Source organism: Equus caballus, chromosome 9, assembly GCF_041296265.1.
Source record: "Equus caballus isolate H_3958 breed thoroughbred chromosome 9, TB-T2T, whole genome shotgun sequence".
NCBI classification, from domain to species: Eukaryota; Metazoa; Chordata; class Mammalia; order Perissodactyla; family Equidae; genus Equus; species Equus caballus.
In genome coordinates, this window is record NC_091692.1 from 24120482 (window position 1) to 24141485 (window position 21004).

At 39.1% G+C, this 21004-nt stretch overlaps 1 protein-coding gene across 1 annotated transcript in view; it reads left to right on the forward strand.

Annotated features, from left to right (window-relative positions):
• The window catches only part of CA8 (carbonic anhydrase 8), a 103135-nt gene that overhangs the window by 70340 nt on the left and 11791 nt on the right, over positions 1-21004 (forward strand). Inside the window, exon 8 of the mRNA XM_001496473.7 lies at positions 11393-11562. Coding sequence (XP_001496523.1) covers positions 11393-11527 — 135 coding nt within the window. The 3' untranslated portion in view covers positions 11528-11562. The remainder of the gene's footprint in view (positions 1-11392; positions 11563-21004) is intronic.

A 21004-nucleotide genomic window follows, 5' to 3' on the forward strand; every position in this document is an offset into this window, starting at 1 on the left:
TTCAGAATGAAATTCTGAGTTAAAGGTTAAATATTGTTTCTGTAAAAGGGAAGTGTCTGTTTTATGTTTCAGCTCCCTTTAGATCAGTCACGTCTTTGCAGATGAAAGGTAAATGTCTCGACCAGTGAAAGCAATTGAAAGGTCAAGGATGAACAAGACCCAGCTATCGTTTATGATCTGTATTTTAAAAGTCAGTTTTCATAGAGTAAATAGAAGTCACTGAAATAGTCAAACTTTTGATTAGTCTAGTCATTCCTTTGTGTGGATTTTCCCAGGCACGGAGAGGGGAAAAGTTGTGGAAGTAGAGTGAGAATGCTGGTTACTTCTGTAAGTCACACCTGGGCTTTGTAATAGTTCTTCCTTGGCTTGCACAGGGAAATTCTGTATGCAGAGGGGTGAAGGAGCGAGAAAGAATGCCCTGGAAAGTTCTGGATTGTTCTCTAGTCCCACTTTTGGTCACCTGCCTCCCACCTTGGGCTCAGCTTAGATGCTTTAAGTGCTAATGCACAGAGGGTGGGGGCACCGTGGTGAATTGTCACTGGGATATTAGCTGGTGGAACATGAGGCAACATCACTGTAATGTATTTAAACAATGATTTTGATATTATTATGAAAGAGGGGCTTTAAATGTCTCCTCTCCTCCAGGGACCTAAGGAATGTGTTCCGGAAGCCTGTATTTTCTCTTTGCGATCAACTCCAAAGGCTTGGGCAATACTCTAGATAAACCAAGGTTCCTTTCGTGACGTTGTACAAAGTTTTATCATATCTCCCATCATTTTATAAGAAGTTCAGGTTTACTAGCTACTCAGTAAAGCCGTCTTTTGTTTTTCCTCAAATCTTTAAAATCCCTCTTTCAACCTTTAGCCATTTCTTCTTCTTTCTCTTTTTCTGAGGATTAATTTTAAAAGTTTCCCATTCAGCTTCTCCACCCTTTCATTATTTTATAAACTTTGATCACATCAGCTTTGGGCCTTCATGTTTTTAATATGACAAATCCTAATTGCTTTATTTGTTCATTAGTCTATTTGTTCTTACAAACTATTCCTGCATTCCAACTGGTCACAGAGTATACAGAGATTAAAACACTGTCTTTCCCCTCAAAAAGTTCACCATAGAGTTGGCAGATGATTATACAGACAGTTACGTTAACTGTAATAAGTAAGGCACTGCGGAAACGCAGAGGAAAGAAACCCAAGCCAAACTGGCAGGTCCAAGGAATCATTCTTGAAAAGCGTTAGGAGTTAGTCTGGTAAAGAAGAGGGAAGAAATTAGAAATTTGAGTCTAGTGTTAAGAATACAGGTTTGGACTAATGATATACAGATTTGGGATTTAACAACAAAGATGGTAGCCGCTGTAACAGATAAACCTCAAAATTTCAGTGATTTGTCACAGTAGAAATTTATTTCTTACTCACATAAACTCCAACATGTGTTTCTGATTCACAGTGAGGGCGTTTCTCTGTGCAGTCATTCAGGGGACCAGGTAGAAAGACATTCTGCCATCTTCAGTGCCTCCCTTCCAAGATTGTCCTAGGTGTGGGCATGTAGCCAGCAAGAAGGGGAAGAGTGTGCAGGATCTCAAGGGAGAGTTTTTAATGGCCAGTCCTAGAGATGGTGAACATCACTTATGCTTGCTTTCTGTTGGCTAGAACTCAGTCATGTGGCCACGCCTGACTGCAGGGGCGGCTGGGAACTGTATTCTAGCTTCCTGTCCAAGAAGAAGAGGCAGAAATGGATTTGATGATCACATAAGCCCAAGCTGAGAGGAGACAAGAGAGCCCAGCTGAGTGTAGACGCTCATTGCAGGTAGAGGAGATGGCACCAGGCAGAGAACTAAGAAGATTTGCCCAAGGGGCTTGAGGAGAGCCAAGAGGGAGTGATGTCCTGGGATCCAGGACAGAAGAGAGTATTTCCAAAATGTGGAGGAGGGAACTATAGTGACAGATGCCACACAGAATTTAAGTAGGATGAGTGCTGCCCACCCAGGTGGCAAATAAGTGTACCTTATGAAAATGGGCCCAGATGCCACTGCTGGGTCCACACCCTTCACTCTTGTTTTCCTTGGCCATGTGTGTCCACTGCTTGATCCTGGTATTAGTACTTCTCGTCTGTCACTGATCTTTGGCTCCCCTTCTCCAGTGCATTCCTCTATCATCCCTTCCATTATACTGCTTCTGGTTGCTCCAAGTAAACACTCTAGCCCATCCACCCAGTTTGTCTTGAGGCGCCTACCATGGAGAAAGCTTTCATTTCTTTTCAGATTTGTCTCATCATTGTGAGCAAGGGGCATGAACAAGGACTGTAATTGCCAATTAAGTCATTGTTAGCTGAAGTAAGAAGTTCATAGAACGTTGAGCTGAAAGGAGAATGGGACCAAGCATAAATACAGACCATAGGCTATCTTTCAAGAAATTTTATGGGAAAGGCAATGAGGGATTTAGGGACAAGAGTTAGAGAATAGCAAAGTGTTTTATTTGTTTATTTTTTAATTAAGTCTTGGGAGACAAAAGCTTTGTAGGCATGGTGGAAGGAGCTGGAGAGTAGAACACTCAGTCTCGTGATATAGTGACTGCCGTTATCATTCCTGGTTTTTAGATGAAGAGACTGAGGCTGGTAGGGATTAAGAAATCTTTGTCTAGGTCACACAGGTAGCAAGGGTAGATTAGGGATCGAGCTCAGTTCTGTGTCATTTCAGTGCTGGGTGCTTAACCACTAGCCCCTTTCAACTCCTGCCCTTTTTGGTGTTACAATTTTTTGAGACTCTGTTTCTGAATGAGACTTTGTGAGGAAAATCTCAATAGTATTAGAGAAGGTTTCTACCTTTTCATCCATATGTTTTATGTCCCCGGTTGGAGGAGTTTGATTTCTTTCAAAGAGTTAGAAGCAAAAAACAACACTGTCAGAGGCTGAGGCCCAGGCGTACAGAGTTAGGGATCATTGACATAAAAGAAGGAGCTGAATGACACAGACAGATGCCCAAGAAAAGAAATGGACCAAAAAAGTAGAGTAGAGAAGACGGAAAGAGACAGTTTTCTGGGACATTCTCCCGAGGGTAACCTTTCCTTTATAAGAAAACCCTTCTAAGCTAGTAGGATCCCGTGGGACTTAGTATCCTCCTTTTGCCATCTGTGACTCCAAGTCACTTCTCCCACTGACACTGTATTTCTGAAGCAGGGAAGAAGTTCTGGGATCAGTGGGCAGGTATGTGAAGGCCATGCTTGCTGTTGGCTGCCTGTCCAGGTCAGACCGTGAGAGACTGCAACCTGAGCTGTCCTGAGCTGGGGTGGTACAGCTGCTATTGTTCTGTGGATGAAATATCTCTAAAAGATCAAACATCCCTCTTCATTTCTTTTCCTTTAGTGTGACTCTAGGACTGTGATAGATTCTGCCTTATTCTTGCTGCAGGTAGCATAAAATCTTAGATGACTAAGTTTCAAAGCACTGAGGCTTAATATACAGTATGTTGTGATACTGGGGGTGTATTCATTGGCCTTTACGTGTCTGTGACTCTATTAATACAAGCAATTTACTGATATAATAAGGTAATATATGTCATACTCCTGTCTCCCTTTATCCTTGTTACAGAGAGATGTTAACATGTGGAATTGCTCCTTTGAGACTGATGTGGATAATTTATTCATTAATTCATGCATTTATTGATTTATTTGGTAATTATTTGACATTTTCTATGTGCCAGTCACTGTCGTAGTCACTGAAAGTAGAGGGCCAATAAGACAAGGTTCTATCCTCAAGGAATTCACCATGTGGGAGGAAAGGCAAATATGTTCACATTTAAAAAACAATAATTTCATGTGAACAGTGCCATAGTATGACATGAATATGGCCTTGTGGTTTCACATAGGAAAAGTGTCTGGATGAGATTTAGCCATCTTATAGACGTTCCCTGGGCCACGTAGTGCGGTGTGGCATGGGTGTTAGGGGGTACTGCCAACAGGGGAAGAAGCAGAGGCGTGGAGGCAAGAGCACAGTGTCTTTGTGGATGCACACTGTTAGTGTAAAAGGCCAGTGGCATGAGCTGAGATTGGAGAGGGACCCACCTTCATCAAAGAGCTTTGATTTCGTACTGTGGAGAGTGGACTTTCTCCTGAAGGCAGCAAGGAACCCCTGGAACGTTGTGAGAAAGAGAGAGACATGGCCAAGTTTGAATTTGAGAAATGTCTCTGTAGCTACAGTATGAAGATGTAGATCTGAGTTAAGATTGTGAGTTGAAAAAAAGTGAGATGAAAGGGAGGGACTGATTTTAGAAATAACAGAGAAGTAGCATGAGTAGAATTTGGTGACTGATGACATAGGCAGGATTTCAGGGAGGAAGGACCCACACATTGCTCCCTGAATTTTGGCTTGGGTGACTGGTGACTTGGGTGAGTATAAGATGTGGCTCTTCACCATATAGGGAATAAAGAAGGAAGAGAAGGCTTCATGAGAATATTATGAGTTTATGGTTGTAAATATTGAGAGTTTGAAATGCCTTTGAGACATCCAGGAAAGGCTAACAATATACAGGTGGTGATTGAAGCCTTAAGTTTAGAAGAAGAGATCCTTCAGGGAGAGAAAAGAAGTGATGCAGAGAACTGGGGAGTGGCAGCTGATAATGGGCATGCATTGAAAGACTTGTCCCCGGGAAGTGATTTAAGAAGTGGGAAAAGTCAGGAGGTTGATGTGATTGCTGTCTGGAAGCCAAGGGAGGTGTGGTCTTCAAGAAAGAGGGAGTAGAGAGATGAAAAGCATCAGATTATGCACAGTCATTAAATTAAGGACTAAAAAGTATTAATTGGATTTAGCCACAAGAAGTCTCAGACTTAGAGATGAAGTAGAGGAAGCTGAGGGTCTGTAGTCTCATTTGTTCAGTTGTTCAGTACCCCGTGATCTTTGTTTAGGGGTAAATTTCTAAAAATAGATTAAACCTTTCAGTGAAAAGCAACATTTTTCTCTAACCACAAAATTTCTATTTATTGAAAGTCAGGTAGGATTAATCTTATTAAACCACAACAAGGAATATTCTCAATTCCGCTTAGAATTCCATTAAGGATTCCCTTGCTAGCATGGCATTGGGAATGTTAATGTTGAACTGTATTGTGAATGTTCTGTAAATGGAGCTATAAGGTTTTACTACCATGTTGACCGGTATGTTAAGCAAAGATCCAGGGAAGATCATTATATCTTTGGGTCTTACTGGTTTCAAAGGGAACCTTGCTTTGTACTGTCCTCCGAGTAAGGCCATGGCAAAGTTTAACCCTAACTCACTAATTCATGCTCCTTGGTAATGGAGAAATAAGCTGTATCTTCCTAATGGGAAGCCAAAGCCAAAGGAATGTGTATTAGAAGGAATAATCTCAACTGCTCTTGAACATAGATGACTTTCCAATTAGCCGTAGGTTTTCAAGAAAGAAGATTTAGGTGTTCTTAGAGCAAAACTCATTACAGCATTTGTTCTGAGAGCAGCAATGTTAAAATGTACACATACACACTTGCATATATATTAAAATGCAATTTAGAGTGATTCTGAAAAAAATTATAGTCTTAGAAGAGTATAAATCAATCTGTCCTTGTAAAGTTTCACTGTTACTGCTCATATAATTTCAAAGTAGAGTAAAAATTTAAAAAAGTCCAGAGAAGGCAGTAAAAATGAGAGAAAGCAAAGGGCGAGGACGTAATTCTAGAATCTAGACCAGGAAAAATCGAGAAGCCTTGTATCATTGCACTTAAAGAAGAAGAGAGAAAGGTTGGGAGGATTTACATATAAAGTAACAAAAGGAATGGTGAGTGGCAGGTGGAGTCTCTACACAGCTGATTATGTTGAGAAATATAAAACTTTGTACTGAAAAAAACGTTTCCTCATATCATAGGATTAACATATATAATTAAACTGCTGGGTATTTTTATGGAAACAATTGGGATCTTGAAATATATCATCTGCCACAGGATAATCATGTCTGCAATAGCAACATTAAAGAAAAAGCTCTAAATCATAATGCTTTCCTAGGAAATTCACATCAACTCCATTCAAGGAAGAGTCAGCTTCTGCTGAAGCATAGTTTTGATGGTTAAGCCTGTCATGGAACACTTACATCTTCCTGAGTACTAAGGATTCTAGAATATAGAACTGGAAGCCCTTCCTTAGTTGAATTTTTCGTATTATTCCTGGTTAGCATACCATATGCTAGGGGAAAAACATAGACACAATTAAATGGATTTGAATGATTGTAATTTTCTTTTTTTTAAGCATCTATAACCATTAAATTACTTTAAGATAAACAATGGTCTAAGCATTGGAAAGCCGAAGTAAAAAAACCTTTTTTCAGCTATATTGTTTTGTGTGGAATTGAGATTCCAACAGCAGAATAAAAATACCAAATTTCATCAAATCTGACAACAGAAATTGTAAGACACATTTTGATTTCACAGAGACATTAAAATATGAAAAATACTCCAAATTGATAAAATGTGGCATTTTGATATAATGGCATATGTACAAATATGTGTGCACACAACACACACACACAGAGAAATGATTAATCATTGTTTTACGCTCCTTTTCCTGCTTTTTCCTCCCTTCTTTTTCTGCCTTTTTCCCTTACGTATCTTTTTCTATTTCTTAACTTACCTACTTTCTCAAATTAGATGTGTCTATGTTTGTTTTTTCCTGTCTCTTGCAACTTCAAGTAACATCAGTGAAACAAAGGAATATGAATGTGTTTGTTTTTCCCTCTGTGGATATGTGTCTGCTGGAACTTGGAAAACCATTTTTAGTTTTCTTTTCTTCTCAGTTTTGCCTCCTTTTCATCCTTCCCCATCCCATCTGTCCTCTGGATTGCAAAGCCCTGACAGCCCGAGTTAGGGCACCGTGTGTGCTCGGCCTGTGGGATCTAGGAGCAGATCTGGTCCTGGGCAGCCGAGTGGGTCTGACGACATCCAAGGACTCAGCAGCAGGCTTTTCTTGTCTTTATGCTCCCTGTGGAATTCGAGGAGCTTTTAACCCTAATGAGCAGGTTGTTGCAAGGCCACAGGATGGTCATGTTTGAAAATGATCTTAAGTGATTTGGAATGTTTGTTGTAAATTTTCTTCTGTATCTGTGATTCTCAAACTTCAGTGTGCAACACAATCCCCTGGAGGGTTTGTTAAAACACAGATTGCTGGGGCCCACCCCAGAGTTGCTGACTCAGTGGGTCTGGGGCAGGAACTTCTTCCCGAAGCACACTGTTTCTTAGCTACCTGCGTTTACCTCCATGTATAACTTAGGTCAGCACTCTAACACCAGAATGCTAAGTTTCTGAAGGGCAGCACTACACCAGCCCTATCCAGAGGAAACACAATGAGAGCCAAATATGTAAGATTACGTTTTCTAGTAGCCACAGTAAAAAAGTCAAAATAAAAGGTGAAATTAGTTCAAGTAGTATATTTTAACACAATATATCGAAAAACAACATTTTGACAGGTAATCAACATACAACATCATTGATGAGATTTTTTACGTTCTTATTTTCATACTAGGTCTGACTTTCGGTGTGTATCCTGTAATACCACACATCTCAGTTCAGACTAGCCACATTTCAAATGCTCAGTGGCCACGTGGGGCTGGTGGCTACTCTATTAGACAGTGAATCTCTAGGATCTTCTCTCTCTCCTGGAGACTCCCTCTTTCCTTTCTTAAAATGTGTCATTTTTAGGCTCTTGTGGGAAATTTTGGATGTATTTCCTCAGTGTCTTCCACGGTAGCACTTTCCCTGGGGTCATGAACTCCAATCTGTAATTCTTGAGTAAGTTTCAATATGTGTGGCTCATCAGTGACCATCCTAGAGTGGTGATGGGAAGACAGTGGCCAAAACCAGGGCTGGGGATTGGAATAAGGAAGGTTTACATCAGTGTTACCGAGGAAATGATGTTGTCTTCTCTAAGCTCTTCCTCAAAAAATTAGAAAGATTAGATTAAGGAGTCAGTGACAGAATGAGAGCTGATTAATAGGTCAGTAAGAGTGAGCAATGATTTTAGGAAGAAAGTTAGATAATGAGGTAGAAGAAAATGAAACAAAACCAAGAAGACTGCATTACATGAAAGGTGGAGATAGACAGATGGATAGATATATGTAATCTCACTATATATACATATATGTGGGCTGTATAAGAACCGTTTGTTTTTGACTCTTTTATTTGATTGCTACTATAAGGAATTATATTACTCCAATTCATGTATTGTCGTTGCCTAATGATAAAATAAGAACAACAATTTTTGTGTGTTTTCTCTTTTAACACGATGACTCACGAAATGTAAGTCAAAATAAGTCTGTTAGAGGATGTGCATAGGAACCTGGGAACTCCTAAAATTAATTGGTGCCAAACATCAAACCCCGCAAATTAGCCCTTTAAATGCACTCGTAAAGAAAGCAGTTTTAAAGCTGAACTTGGAGTGAATGACCTGGTTCATGAGTCAGTGAAGGTTGGAATAAATGTCTTAAATCAATTGGAGTGCAACCTGGGTTCGGAGAACAGTGGCTCTTCAACTCTGCTACCTTCAGAAGACGAGAGTGTGTCTCTCAAGTGTTGGATCTCTGTCCTATCTCTCTCTTAAGTTGGTTAAAAACAAATTCTGTGCTTAAGCAGAGTAGCATTAAAACTTGACGAAATCATACGTCCTGGTATGTGTGATAATCATAGTCTCTGTACTGCCCTGACATTTGAATTTGTTGAAGACTTTTATCCTGCAATATCATTCTGCTCATTCTCACTCTCTCTCCTTTCAGTGTGGGATAATGCAGTGTGCACTTGAAACCATTTGAAGTAACTAAAGGGTTTTGAGGGGTGGTTATTGCAGAAAAATTGGCATTTCAGAAAGACGTGTTTTTCCCTCGATCTCTGTTGATGTTTGAAGTCGTCAAAGTGTTGCTATGATCAGAGAAAAACATTTCTTGTGAAATAGTTCTCTCCAAGAATGTGGAGATTTGAGACTGGCTGGCAGTTCATTCACATCTCTCTTCTAGGAGAAGCTGTTTTCACAGAATGTGCTTGAGGCTGAGGCCTGAGGCTTAAAAGATTTATCTTCAGTTCAGAATATGTAAATGCAAAATTAACCTAGCTTTAAAATAAGCTTCAAAGTCAGTAAAAAAATGGAATATTTCTTACAAGATGTTTAGGCAGTAAAGTTTCTAGTCCACATTGCTCATCAGTCCCCTGTCCATGATTTATAGATTCTAGTTGCAGCTATTACAGACATGTAAAGTGAATATAAAGAGAGATGACTTTCTATTTTCTCAGTCAATTGGTTTATTATTTCCAGTCTATTTTTTTGCATATAAAATCATAGCTAAATATTTATCTCAAAATGCTAAAGGTTGGACTTCAAAAGAAGTTGTGCTAGTATTGATTGAATACTCTCTACGTGCTTGGAACTATCCTGGAGGATTTTCTTATATTCCCTTGTTTACTTCTTATACCATCCTTGTGAATGCTGTTATTTCATTTCCACGTACACATGTGGAAGCTGAGGCTAAAGAGGTGAAGTAATATGGTCATTTGGGGCTTAGCTGGCAGAGCCAGGATGAGAACTGGCCTTTTGATGCTGAGCCCACTGCCTTCACCTTCATATTCTCCTTTTTGAAAAAGCACGGGATCCTCTGACTGACCAACTTCCTTTCCACTCCAAGCTTAGGGAGAACTGAGTAAAAATACATTCCACAGATAATTACAGGGAATTCTCATGCAGCCTTGGCTCTAGAAATTTTCCGGATGTGGCAAGCAGTACATGGTACCCATATTCCCACTCTAAGACCTTAAGAAGGTCTAGTGAAAAACCATTGGGTAGATTAAACAGCTAATTGTTTATCCGACTGACACTTCTATGTAAATACAGCCTGTAGTTATTATTAAAAAAATAGGACAATGCCAGTTGAGTCAGACTTATCACATTTAGGGAAATCAAACATGACTTGGAGACATGGAAAAATGAAACATTAGAAGTCAGATTTCTAACCAGGGTTCTAATCTAACAGGCCGTTTGGTTTTCCCCCAACTTTTTCCCGACATGTGTACGAGTGGATTGAATTGGACCCTTGTGAGATCCAACTCTTTTGGAGTCAGAGAACCTCTTCTTAGGAAAATGCACATGTAAAATTTTGTGTATCATTCAGGGGTTTCATGCACCCCCCTAAAGTCTCTAGGGGTTTGTAGACTTTTGTTAGAACCCTGAATTAGTTGCCCTCTTGTATTTCCTTTCACTTTATGAATGGCAGAGCTCTGTGGCTGTGCTGTATGACGAATCTTTGTAGACATAACCATATGATACACAGATGATGAACTTTTTGGTGCATTGATGCTGCTCAGATCACATTTGCTCAACATTCTGAGACATATGCAGGATCTGGGTTATACTGAGTTGACTAGAAGTTCTGAAGAGGCGGCTGTGGAGCTGGGAAAAGAGCAGGTGGACTTGGAATTGTCAGACCTAGCTAATTTAGAAATTTTCTTAACTTCTGTAGCCTCAGTTTCTCCTTTTTTGCAAGGAATGAAGAATGTCTGTGTCATGTGACTATGTGGCATTTAGATGAAATAACAGATGAGGAGCCCCGTAGGCAGATCAACTAATAGATGGGGAATGAGTCTGACGAATGTTCATCATATGTTTGCTCGTTGCTTAAATACTTCTCAGAGGGTCGTGTCTGGAAGACTCTGGGTTCTTAGGAGATGCAGACCTGGCAAGTCAGAGAAACTGCAGTGCGGCTGTTGGGAAAGATCCCTCGGGACTATGGGAGCCTCTTCTCACATAATGGGAAGCCACCGGGCCTGGAGAGGACAGCTGAGAAAGGGAAATGAACTTGGAAATCGATATTGCTAAGAGAACTTGGGCTTAAACTTTTGGAAAATTAGAGGTATTCTTTGGACCTGTGCCCTCCAAAGGGCTAGATGGGCAGCAAAGAGAATCTTTTGATGAAGAAAACCTCCATCTAATAAGTCTAACAGCTAGTCAGTGTTATAATACAGTGATGTCAGAATTCATTAATTAAAGATATATTTGGGAAGCATTTAAGAACCCATTCATTTGTTCATTCTGTCTTTTTATGTTACAGACAGGCATAAAAGCTTTTTGAGAGCGGTGTATACCATTTTTGCGTTAACAAATCCAGCAGGTTTCTATGGGTAGTGGGGTTGTCTAGATACCTTGACTTCTCTACTTCTTCTGTCTTCCTTTCTCTTGCAGGGATCTTATCTTGTCTAATGTCTCTGGTCTGGAAGAATTAAGTCTGTTTTTCTGTTTTTGGAAATTTAATTTTAATTTTCTCTTTTAGTTGTAATTTATGCATGTTTTAAGTCATTTATGAAACTCCAGTTTTGTTAATGTCTGGTAAATGACTAATCTATTTTGCTCTGCTTTTATTTTCAGATTGAAGAATTTCGAAGGCTGAGGACACACGTTAAGGGGGCAGAACTTGTGGAAGGCTGCGATGGGATTCTTGGGGACAATTTTAGACCCACTCAGCCACTTAGTGACAGAGTCATTAGAGCTGCATTTCAGTAGCCAAAGAGAATAGGAACAAGTCCATCTTTGTCTGGGTATGTGCAGATTAAGTAAGGAAAATGGGCACATAGTTATGTAAACCTGTCATGCCAAAGTTACTTTCCTGGCGATACTGATAATTTAGCAGTATGAGTCTACTTTATTTTGATAAAATTTGTGACACATTCTCAAGCGCCATTAATTACAAGTGACATGGTTTTCAAAAATTTCATGTAGTGTTGAAAAGATCTACAATCCTTATATTTTCCTACCACAGCAGCCTTTAATTCCAAGTTTTGCTTTAATATTGGCTTTCATAAGGAAAGTCACCCTGAGGCAGAGAAACAGTGGTATGCCAGTTCCTCTTTAGTACTTTACTGTGTTGCACCCTTGAAGCTGCAGCAATCACCACCTGATGACTGAGGAACGTAAACGACAGGGTTAGAGGAGTATGGGAGCCCCAGAGCTGACCCTCGCTGTCTCATGCAGTTTTGATGGTCTTGTTTATCGGGGTAGGTGAGGGCAGATCTGGCATGAATGAAAATGCTTGTCCTATGGAAGTGCTTTTATTTGATAGATCAAGAAGCCCTTATTAATTATCTGAATATGGTATATTTCTTTATTGATTGAAACATAACCTATACATTTCAATATATTGAATTCAGTCTATGTATTCCTTACCCTTAAGGAGCTAACCGAATAATGTGTCACAAATGTGGAGAAGATAAAATATACGTAAATGACTGTACACTGGGTTATTTCTTTACCTTGCAAATTGCTTAAGAGCGCCTACATAGGTCGGTGCACATCACTGGCCAACAAGGCTTCCCGTAGAGGAAGGCAGCTGTTGGAACAGCTTCCTAGGTGAGCAGGACAGAGCTCTGACTGTTTGATGGACCCTTGTGAGTACGTACTCACATACTGTGTGAGTGGTCCAGTGGGCTGGAGAGTCACAGATGAGCAGAAGCCTCTGGCCTCCAGCTGCTCACAGTCTCATGAGCTGGACAGTTGACATGGGAATTTTTAAAGGTGACCATTTAGTCCATGTTTCCAAATCCGTTTTTCCTGCCTCTCCATTATTACTATACTGTACATACCCAGGACTCCAGCCAAACTATCTGTTTTCTTCTGTGAACGTGCTTTGCTCACATAGCCCTTCCTGCCCTTCCTTTTGCTTCTTAAAATCCTAGCTGCCCTACAAGCCCAGCTCAAATACTGCTCTCAGCATGAGCTCTCTGCTTCTTCCTTCGATCGTACCTCTCATTTCACGTTCTTTTGTCCGTTTGCTGTTTGTGTATTTATTTTCTCCATTAATTTCAAGCTTCTTAAGGGTTAAAACATTTATTTTCTTTGACTCGATCATGACACGTAACACTGTGTGTCTTGAATGTCTTTAGACAAATTAGAAGTCTCTTAGAACTACACATGTCCTGGATCAGCCGGCCATGTTTCTCATTTGTTCTCAGTGTCTAAGTTAGCCAGCATGGCTCATCTCCCCCTTCTTCTAACTTGACTTTGGTAGGAATGAGTGGAAGCTTCCAGTAATTCATATATGGTAACAGTGGAGAAAATCCAAGAGTGCTTCAAGCTAGGCCTTATCATGGATGAGCTAAAAAATTAAAATAATATTTAATCAAAAATTATTATTGAGCGCCTACTTTGTGATTGGTTCTGAATATACCAGAGGTGAGAACAGATGTGGTCTCTGTATTCCTAAAACTTAGAGTCTGAGGTAGGGAGCCTGATAATGGAAAAAGAAATACTTCAAAGATATACAAATTGTAATAAGTTCCATGAATGAGAAGAACAAAGAAATGTACTGAAGGAGATTTCAGATCGAGGAAATTTCTTCTTCAAAGGCCCTGCGGGGCTACTCCCTGTGGAGGAGGTAAGAATTTGATGCACTGAGGTGCCTGAAAGAAGGCCCTATGAGTCTTGGGTGTAGAAATCAAAGGGGAGAGTTAGGCAGGGCCCATATTTTAGGGGCCTTGTCAGCCATGTTAAGGCATCTTTATTTTGTTGTTGATGCATTGAGAACCTGTAAGACTTCTACTCAGGGGAGTGGCCTGATCGCATGAATGTTTTTAATAGATCACAGTGGCTGGAGAATGAATGGATAGGGTTACAGTGGGCTAGGGCAGGAGTAGAAAGATATTTTGGAAGTCTGCCAGTATGCCAAGGTGAAAGATATGGAGGCTCAGATACTAGAATAGTAGTGGAGATGGAGAGAAGTTAATGTATGTGAAATAGACATTGAAAGTGGTATCTACTGATCAAGTGGATGAGGGTGGAGGAAGATGGAAATATCAAAGATAACTTCTGGGGTTTGGGGCTTTAGAAACTGTGGATAGAGTGCCATTGAGTGACAGAAGGAAAGCTGGAAGAGGCTCTGTTTGGGATGGAAAGATAAAGAGTTGACTGGGAGCAATTTGAAAGAGAGATGCCTGTCAATCACAATAGTGGACCCATCATGAAGGTAGCTGGAATTTCAGGAGTGGGGATCAGAAAAGAGGTGTGAACTGAAGATGGGAGTTATTGGCATACAGATTTTGTGTGTGTATATATATATATTATAATATATGTAATATATATAATATATAAATAAAATATAATATGTGTATATATGTAATGTTCTAATGCCACATAGAGATTACCTCATTAAGTGTTCACAAGATCTTATATGAGACTTTATAGAAGAGTTAATTGAAGCACAGAGAAGTTAGGTCACTTGCCCAAAGTAGTGCAGTCGTTGAGCAGCAGAGCTGGAAATTGGACCCAGGGAGCCTGACTGGCAGAGCCCTTTTTCTTAACCACTACGTTGCAGAGATCAGAGAGTGTCCCAGCACTGTCAGCCAGGGTGGCATGACAATGAGGGATGCTTGTTAGGTTGCAGCAGGCTGAAGATGAGTGTGAAAGGAGGAGGTAGAGATACCATGTGATGGCAGGTCTTGATAGTCTGAGCTGGTAGGGGAGCAGAAATCTGAGCAGAAATCCCAACAGAGATGGGATGGGAATGAGGGAGACTTTTTTTAAATGAAAGAAATACAAAAACTTTTCTGTATGCTGGGGGGCATGAGCCAGTACATGGGAGAGGCTGAAGATGCTGTTTCTCAGTGGGACTAATCCTAGCAATGAAATCTCTGAGAGGTTGAAAGGGGATGAAATCCTAAGCAGATGTGGAGAATGGCTTTTGTTAAGAGAATGGACACTTTCTGTGCTGTAATAGGAATGAAGATGGAGGTGGTGGTTTATAGATTTAGCGTTTCCATGAGTTACTCTTATTTATTTGAGCTTTCTCTCCTTTTATCTCTGTGAGTCTGGCTAAGGGTTTGTCAATTTTGTTTATTTGCTCAAAGAACTAGCTCTTTGTTTCATTGATCTTTCTGCTGTCTTTTTTGTCTCAATTGCATTTATTTCTGCTCTGTTTTTAATTATTTGCCTCCTTCTGTTGACTTTGAGTTTTGTTTGTTCTTTTTCTAATTCTGTTAGGTGTAATTTGAGATTGCTTATTTGGGATTTTTCTTATTTGTTGAGGTCAGTCTGTATTGTGATGAATTTCCCTCTTAGGACTGTTTTTGCTGCATCCCTTGTGAGTTAGTATGGTATGTTTTCATTTTCATTTGTCTCCAGGTATTTTTTGATTTCTCCTTTAATTTCTTCAATGATCCATTAGTTGCTCAGTAATGTTATTTAGTCTCCATATCTTTGTCCCTTTCTCACCTTTTGTCTTGTAGTTAATTTCTAGTTTCATAGCATTATGGTCAGAAAAAGTGCTTGTTATTATTTCAGTCCTCTTAAATTTATTGAGGTTTGCCTTATTTCCCAGTGTATGGTCTATCCATGAGAATGTTCCATGCACACTTGAGAAGAATGTGTATTCTACTGTTTTTGGATGGAGTATTCTATATATATCTATTAAGTCCATCCGGTCTAGTTTTTCATTTAGTTCCACTGTTTCCTTGTTGACTTTCTGTCTACATGATCTATCCACTAATATGGGTGGAGTGTTGAGGTCCCCTACTATTATTGTGTTGTTGTTAATGTCTCCTTTTAGGTTTGTTAATAGTTGCTTTATATACTTTGGTGCTCCTGCGTTGGGTGCATATATATTTATGTGTTATGTTTTCTTGGTGGAGTGTCCCTTTTACCATCATATATTGCTCCTCTTTGCCTCTATTTACCTGTTTTATCTTGGGGTCTACTTTGTCTTATATAAGTATGGCAACGTCTGCTTTCTTTTGTTTACCATTAGCTTGGAGTATTGTCTTCCATCCCTTTACTCTGAGCCTGTGTTTGTCATTGGAGCTGAGATGTGTTTCCTTGAGGGAGCATATTTTTGGGTCTTGTTTTTTAATCTATCCCATCACTCTGTGTCTTTTTATTGGAGAACTCAGTCCATTTACATTTAGAGTGATTATTGATATGTGAGGGCCATATTAATTAATTAGTTTTTTAATTAATTTTTTAATTAATTAATGCTGCCATTTTATCACTTGTTTTCAGTTCTCCTGCATTTCCTTTGTTTCTTGTCCCATGTATTTCAGACTACCAGTTTGGTTAGGTAGTTTTCTATGCTGGTTTTCTTAGTTTTCTCCTTATTTATTATTTGTGCCTCTGTTCTACTTTTTTGTTTAGTGGTGACTATGAAGTTTGTATGAAAAATCTCATAGATGAGATAGATAGCCCATTTTCTGATAACCTCCTATTTCTTTAGACTAAGCTGATCCAATCCTTTCCTTTTCCCCTCCTAAGTTGTTTTTGTCACATCTTACTCCATCTTGTGTCATGAGTTTGTGGTTAAAATGACAAGATTATGTTTACTTTTGTTTTTTTCCTTCTCTTTATCTTTAATGTTATACTTGAATATTTGCTAACCTTTTCTGATGGACAGCTACAATTTTCTGATTTTGTCTACCTATTTATCTCCTTACTCAGGGCTTTTTAATCTTTTTCTTCTTTCTTTTTCACGTATGGGGGCCTTCTTGAGGATTTCTTGTAGGGGGGCATCTTGTGGCGATGAACTCCGTTAGGTTTTGTCTATCTGGGAAAGTTTTTATTTCTCCATCGTATCTGAAGGATATTTTTGCCAGATAGAGTATCCTTGGCTGTGAGTTTTTTGTTCTTCAAAGATGTGAATATATCATTCCACTCTCTCTTAGCCTGTAAGGTTTCTGCTGAGAAATCCACTGAAAGCCTGATAGGGTTTCCTATGTAAGTTATTTTCTTCTGCCTTGTTGCCCTTAGTATTTTTCCTTTGTCATTGACTTTTGCCAGCTTCACTACTGTATGCCTTGCGGCAAGTCTTTTTACACTGATATAGTTAGGAGATCTGTTTGTCTCTTTCACTTGCATTTCCATCTCCTTCCCCAGGTTTGGGAAGTTTTCTGCTATGTATTTCTTTGAACAAGCTTTCTGCTCCATTCTCCTTCTCTTCTCCTTCTAGAATGCCTATAATCCTTATGTTGCATTTCCTAATTGAATTGGATATTTCTTGGAGAACTTATCCATTTTTTTTTTAGTCTTAATTCTCTCTCCTCTTCCATCTGAAGCATTTCTATATTTCTGTCCTCAGTAGTACTGACTCGTTCCTCCATAATATCAGCTCTATTGTTCAGGGAATCCATGTTCTTCATCTCATCCATTGTCTTTCATCTCCAGTATTTCTGATTGGTTCTTCTTTATAGTGTCAATCTCTTTTGTGAAGTAGGTCCTGAATTCATTGAACTGTCTATCTGCATTTTCTTGTAACTCACTGACTTTTTTATGATAGCTATTTTGAATTCTCTATCATTTAGATTATAGATTTCTGTGCCTTCAGGACTGGTTTTGGGTACTCGTAATTTTCCCTCTGATCTGGAGATTTAATATATTTTTTCATACTGCTAGACAGTGTGGCTTTGTGCTTCCACATTGTGGTAATATTTAATGGCTGCTTCTGTAATTGACCTGCTGACACTGGATGGGGGTCAAGAGGTGTGTGTTCTGAGCCTGCTATGATCCGTACCACAGCTCCCAGGTGCTGTACTGGGGTGCTGGACGGTGGGGAAGGACACTTCCTTTCTCCTGTGTGATCTTGGGGCCTTCTTGCTCTGCCCTTGCTATCTGCTCTCCTGGGGTGTTAGCTTGATGAAGAAACCCCTGTGATAGCTAGTCACTTCTGTGTGGGGCTTTTCCCCTGGGCTATGAGGGACCTCAGAGATTGATGGTGTTCCTGTAGAGGGCCAAAATCTCCTCCCCCATTTCCTCTTTGAGCCACATGCAATCCCTGGGTTGCTGTCCAGAAGCTTTCTCTTACATCATTCCACTTCCTTGGGGCAGGGAGCTCCAGCACCTCTGCTTTCTGATGTATGGCTGCGTGGGTCTCTCAGATGCCTTTTGTGTTGTGTGGGTGTCCTCTGTTTTAATATGAATGTCCTTTTCATTGTATCTTAGAGGGGAGAGTTTATGGGGAAAGCTCACTCCACCATGATGCTCCCATGACTTACTTTGATTATTTAAGGAAGAATTGGGTAGTAGCTAGGAGAGGTGAGGGCAGCAGGGAAGACGGGAGATTGGAGCAGAGTGAGGCTGGAAGGGTAGGCTTATAGCAGTGACCCAGGAAGGAGGGGCAGGCAATGAGGTGCGATGAGGTTTGGTGAACATGAATTTATGAATGTCTCCAGTCTAGGTTTAGTATACTCTCTGTGAATATCAGCAACTCTAAGTGACACTTTTTATGAAACAAGATTGTTGCCTTGAATTTTTGATCCGTATCTGGTCCTAGATCAGAGTTGCCTCTCTCTAAATAGCTGAATAACTGTCACTGTTTTATCCCTCTCTTTCACACACACACACAAAGACTAAAATGTTGTTTATGAGATTAAATCTATTTCAGATACTTCATATTCATTAGGAGGATAATATGTAATTTTTCAAAGTTTTAAATTGGTTACAATTTAGGTGTTTTGAAAAGGAGGATGGATTTGTGTCCTTATCTTGGTTGCTGAAATTACTTAAAGGGAGTCATTTTTCCAAAAATTCCTAAGAATGGTGCAGGAATTCTTTCAAAGGCAACTCCAATTCTGACTTCATCCTTTTATGAATACATTTTTGATCCTTTTATCTTGAAATGTGTAATACAAATCTAGTCATAGTTCTACATAAAATTATATTGGGAAATCAGGCTTATGGATGTGTGCTTTTTATTTGATATTTAATAATGCCCTAAGGCAGGTAATTCAAATTTTTATTAAAGTGAAATGATTTGGCAGTCTGACTTTGAATTTAATGCATGAATGTTTCATTTAAGCTCTTGGAACCGAAAAGGAGAAAAATTTTTTTTCTGATAGTTCTCTAAAAAATGTTTAAAATAATTCAGATTTATTTTAGCTATGTTTTATAAAATAACTTTAGTTTTTGGACTTAAAGTGACTTTTTTTTTTTTTGAATGACATGTCTAGACATCTGGAGGGCTTTGATAACCAAGACGTATTATTCCCATGAATAATCTGTGCCTTTTTATATTACCACTTAAAAGTATGAACTATGGTTTTGTACTTGTTTGAAGAATTGGCATATCACTCACCCAGGTGCTGGGAATTCTTTAGTTCAGCGGTGCTAGTTCAGATTCCCGGGAGCAAACTGACATTAAATGATCCTTTACCCATTGAATTTTCTATATGATGTGGGAGAACCAAATCTTAACAGCAAACAAGAAATAAGACCAAGTGAAAGGTGCAGTTTACTTGTCGTTCTTGACATCATACTATTGGTACTAACCTTCTGACAACATGACTATTTGCCTATTTGTTTCATTAAGTATTAGCCTTTTTTTTTTAAAGGTTATTCTGTCTGTTCAAAGACTTGCGTCTTTCCCCTGTGACTCAGATATTGTTAAACTGCACACATATTTACAGTAACTGTAATTAATTATAATTATTTTCTGTAAAGCCAATGCCACAAGGCTCTTTAAATAGTTTCTTTTTTCCCCTTAAAAGGTGAAAATATAGGTATACTCCAAATAGGTCAGAAAAAAAAACAAAGGGAAGAAGAAAAAGAGGGGTTATGAAGCAAGCATCTCGGAATGATCTTTTTGTCAAACTTGTGCTTGTTTTTTTTTCTGGGTTTTTGGAGTCATCCTTGACTGTGTTGAACTCTTCCCCACTATGCTTTTGTAATTAATAATATTGTCTTCTTAGCTTTAAGAAAGCTATAGCTAACATCAATTTCATATCAGTTTTCCTTTATAACCTAAAAGAGTTCTAGGTTAGAAAATGATAAGGCATTATAGAAAGGGAGGGGGCTTTGTGGGGAAAGGGGGAATGTCGACTCTGAATGATCAAGTAGGTAAAAGCTATTATCCTTCCAGGATAAATGGAAAGCTCAAAGCCATATTTTCAGTCAATAGAACTTGGGCTCTCCTCACTCTAATAATTTAACATGTTGCACAGCATTAGGGTGAGAAATGAAAGCTCAATGGATATAGCTGTTTTCTATTTACTGTAGCATATAGAATTTCCTGAAAATGGAATGGATTTCCTAAAGGATTTCAAAATGATTTCAGGAAAATGCCAAAATGCCAAGGATGCTCAACCTAGTTATTATGTTTTGATTATGAGATATAAAAATTGCTATTAACCCAAGAATGAAAAATATCAATGCTGTATAGGCCTTTTTTCCCCCAGATTATTGAACAAGGAAAATAATCCCTGGTTCCAAATCTGTCTTCTTTAACTTTTTGTGTTTTAGAAATGCTAATAATTTATTGTGGATAAAAATTCCTGAATGATTTAGTTTCTTTCTCCTCCCATGAATTTAAACAAAATTGTGTTTGGAAGAAGAAAAGAGAACATTTTGCTGTCATGGGCCAGCTTGTATTTTGAGCATTAATATTTTCTGATACCTTAAATATAGTAGTTTCATGATTTTAAACCTGAAGAATTTATTTTCCATAAAAAAAATCACTGAGACCAGGTTATCTCATCTAAACTTGTTGTATAATGCCTTTTACCTCATGGGTGCTCATTTTTGGTAATTTCCCCAAATCAATTTTTTAACTTTATTCTTCCATTTTGAGACTTATTAAGAAAACCTTATAAAGAGGCATTCATTTCAGTTTCCTTCTCATTTACCTGCTGTCTGTTCTCTCTGGTTTCTCTTTTCCATGATGAAGTTCATAGAGACTTAGGAAAGCAGAGTCATCATAGCCCAGGGAACTATAAAATATAAAAGCTCAGCATCCCAATGGACCTTCCAGTAGGCCCCTTCCTGGTGGGGTCCTTGGGGCTCAGCCTGGGGGCCCGCTCACTCTGTAGGTGACTCATCTATGCCCGCAACTTTTGTTACCTTCTGTTACCCTTCATTTATATTCCTGAGCCAGGTCTCTCTATTAAGTACTGGAATTGAATGACCAAGTGTCTGTATGACTTTTCTTTTGGATATGTCAAAGGCGTTTCAAACTTAATATATACGATTGAACTTACGATCTTCCTTCACAGACCTGGCTCTCTTCCAGTTTTC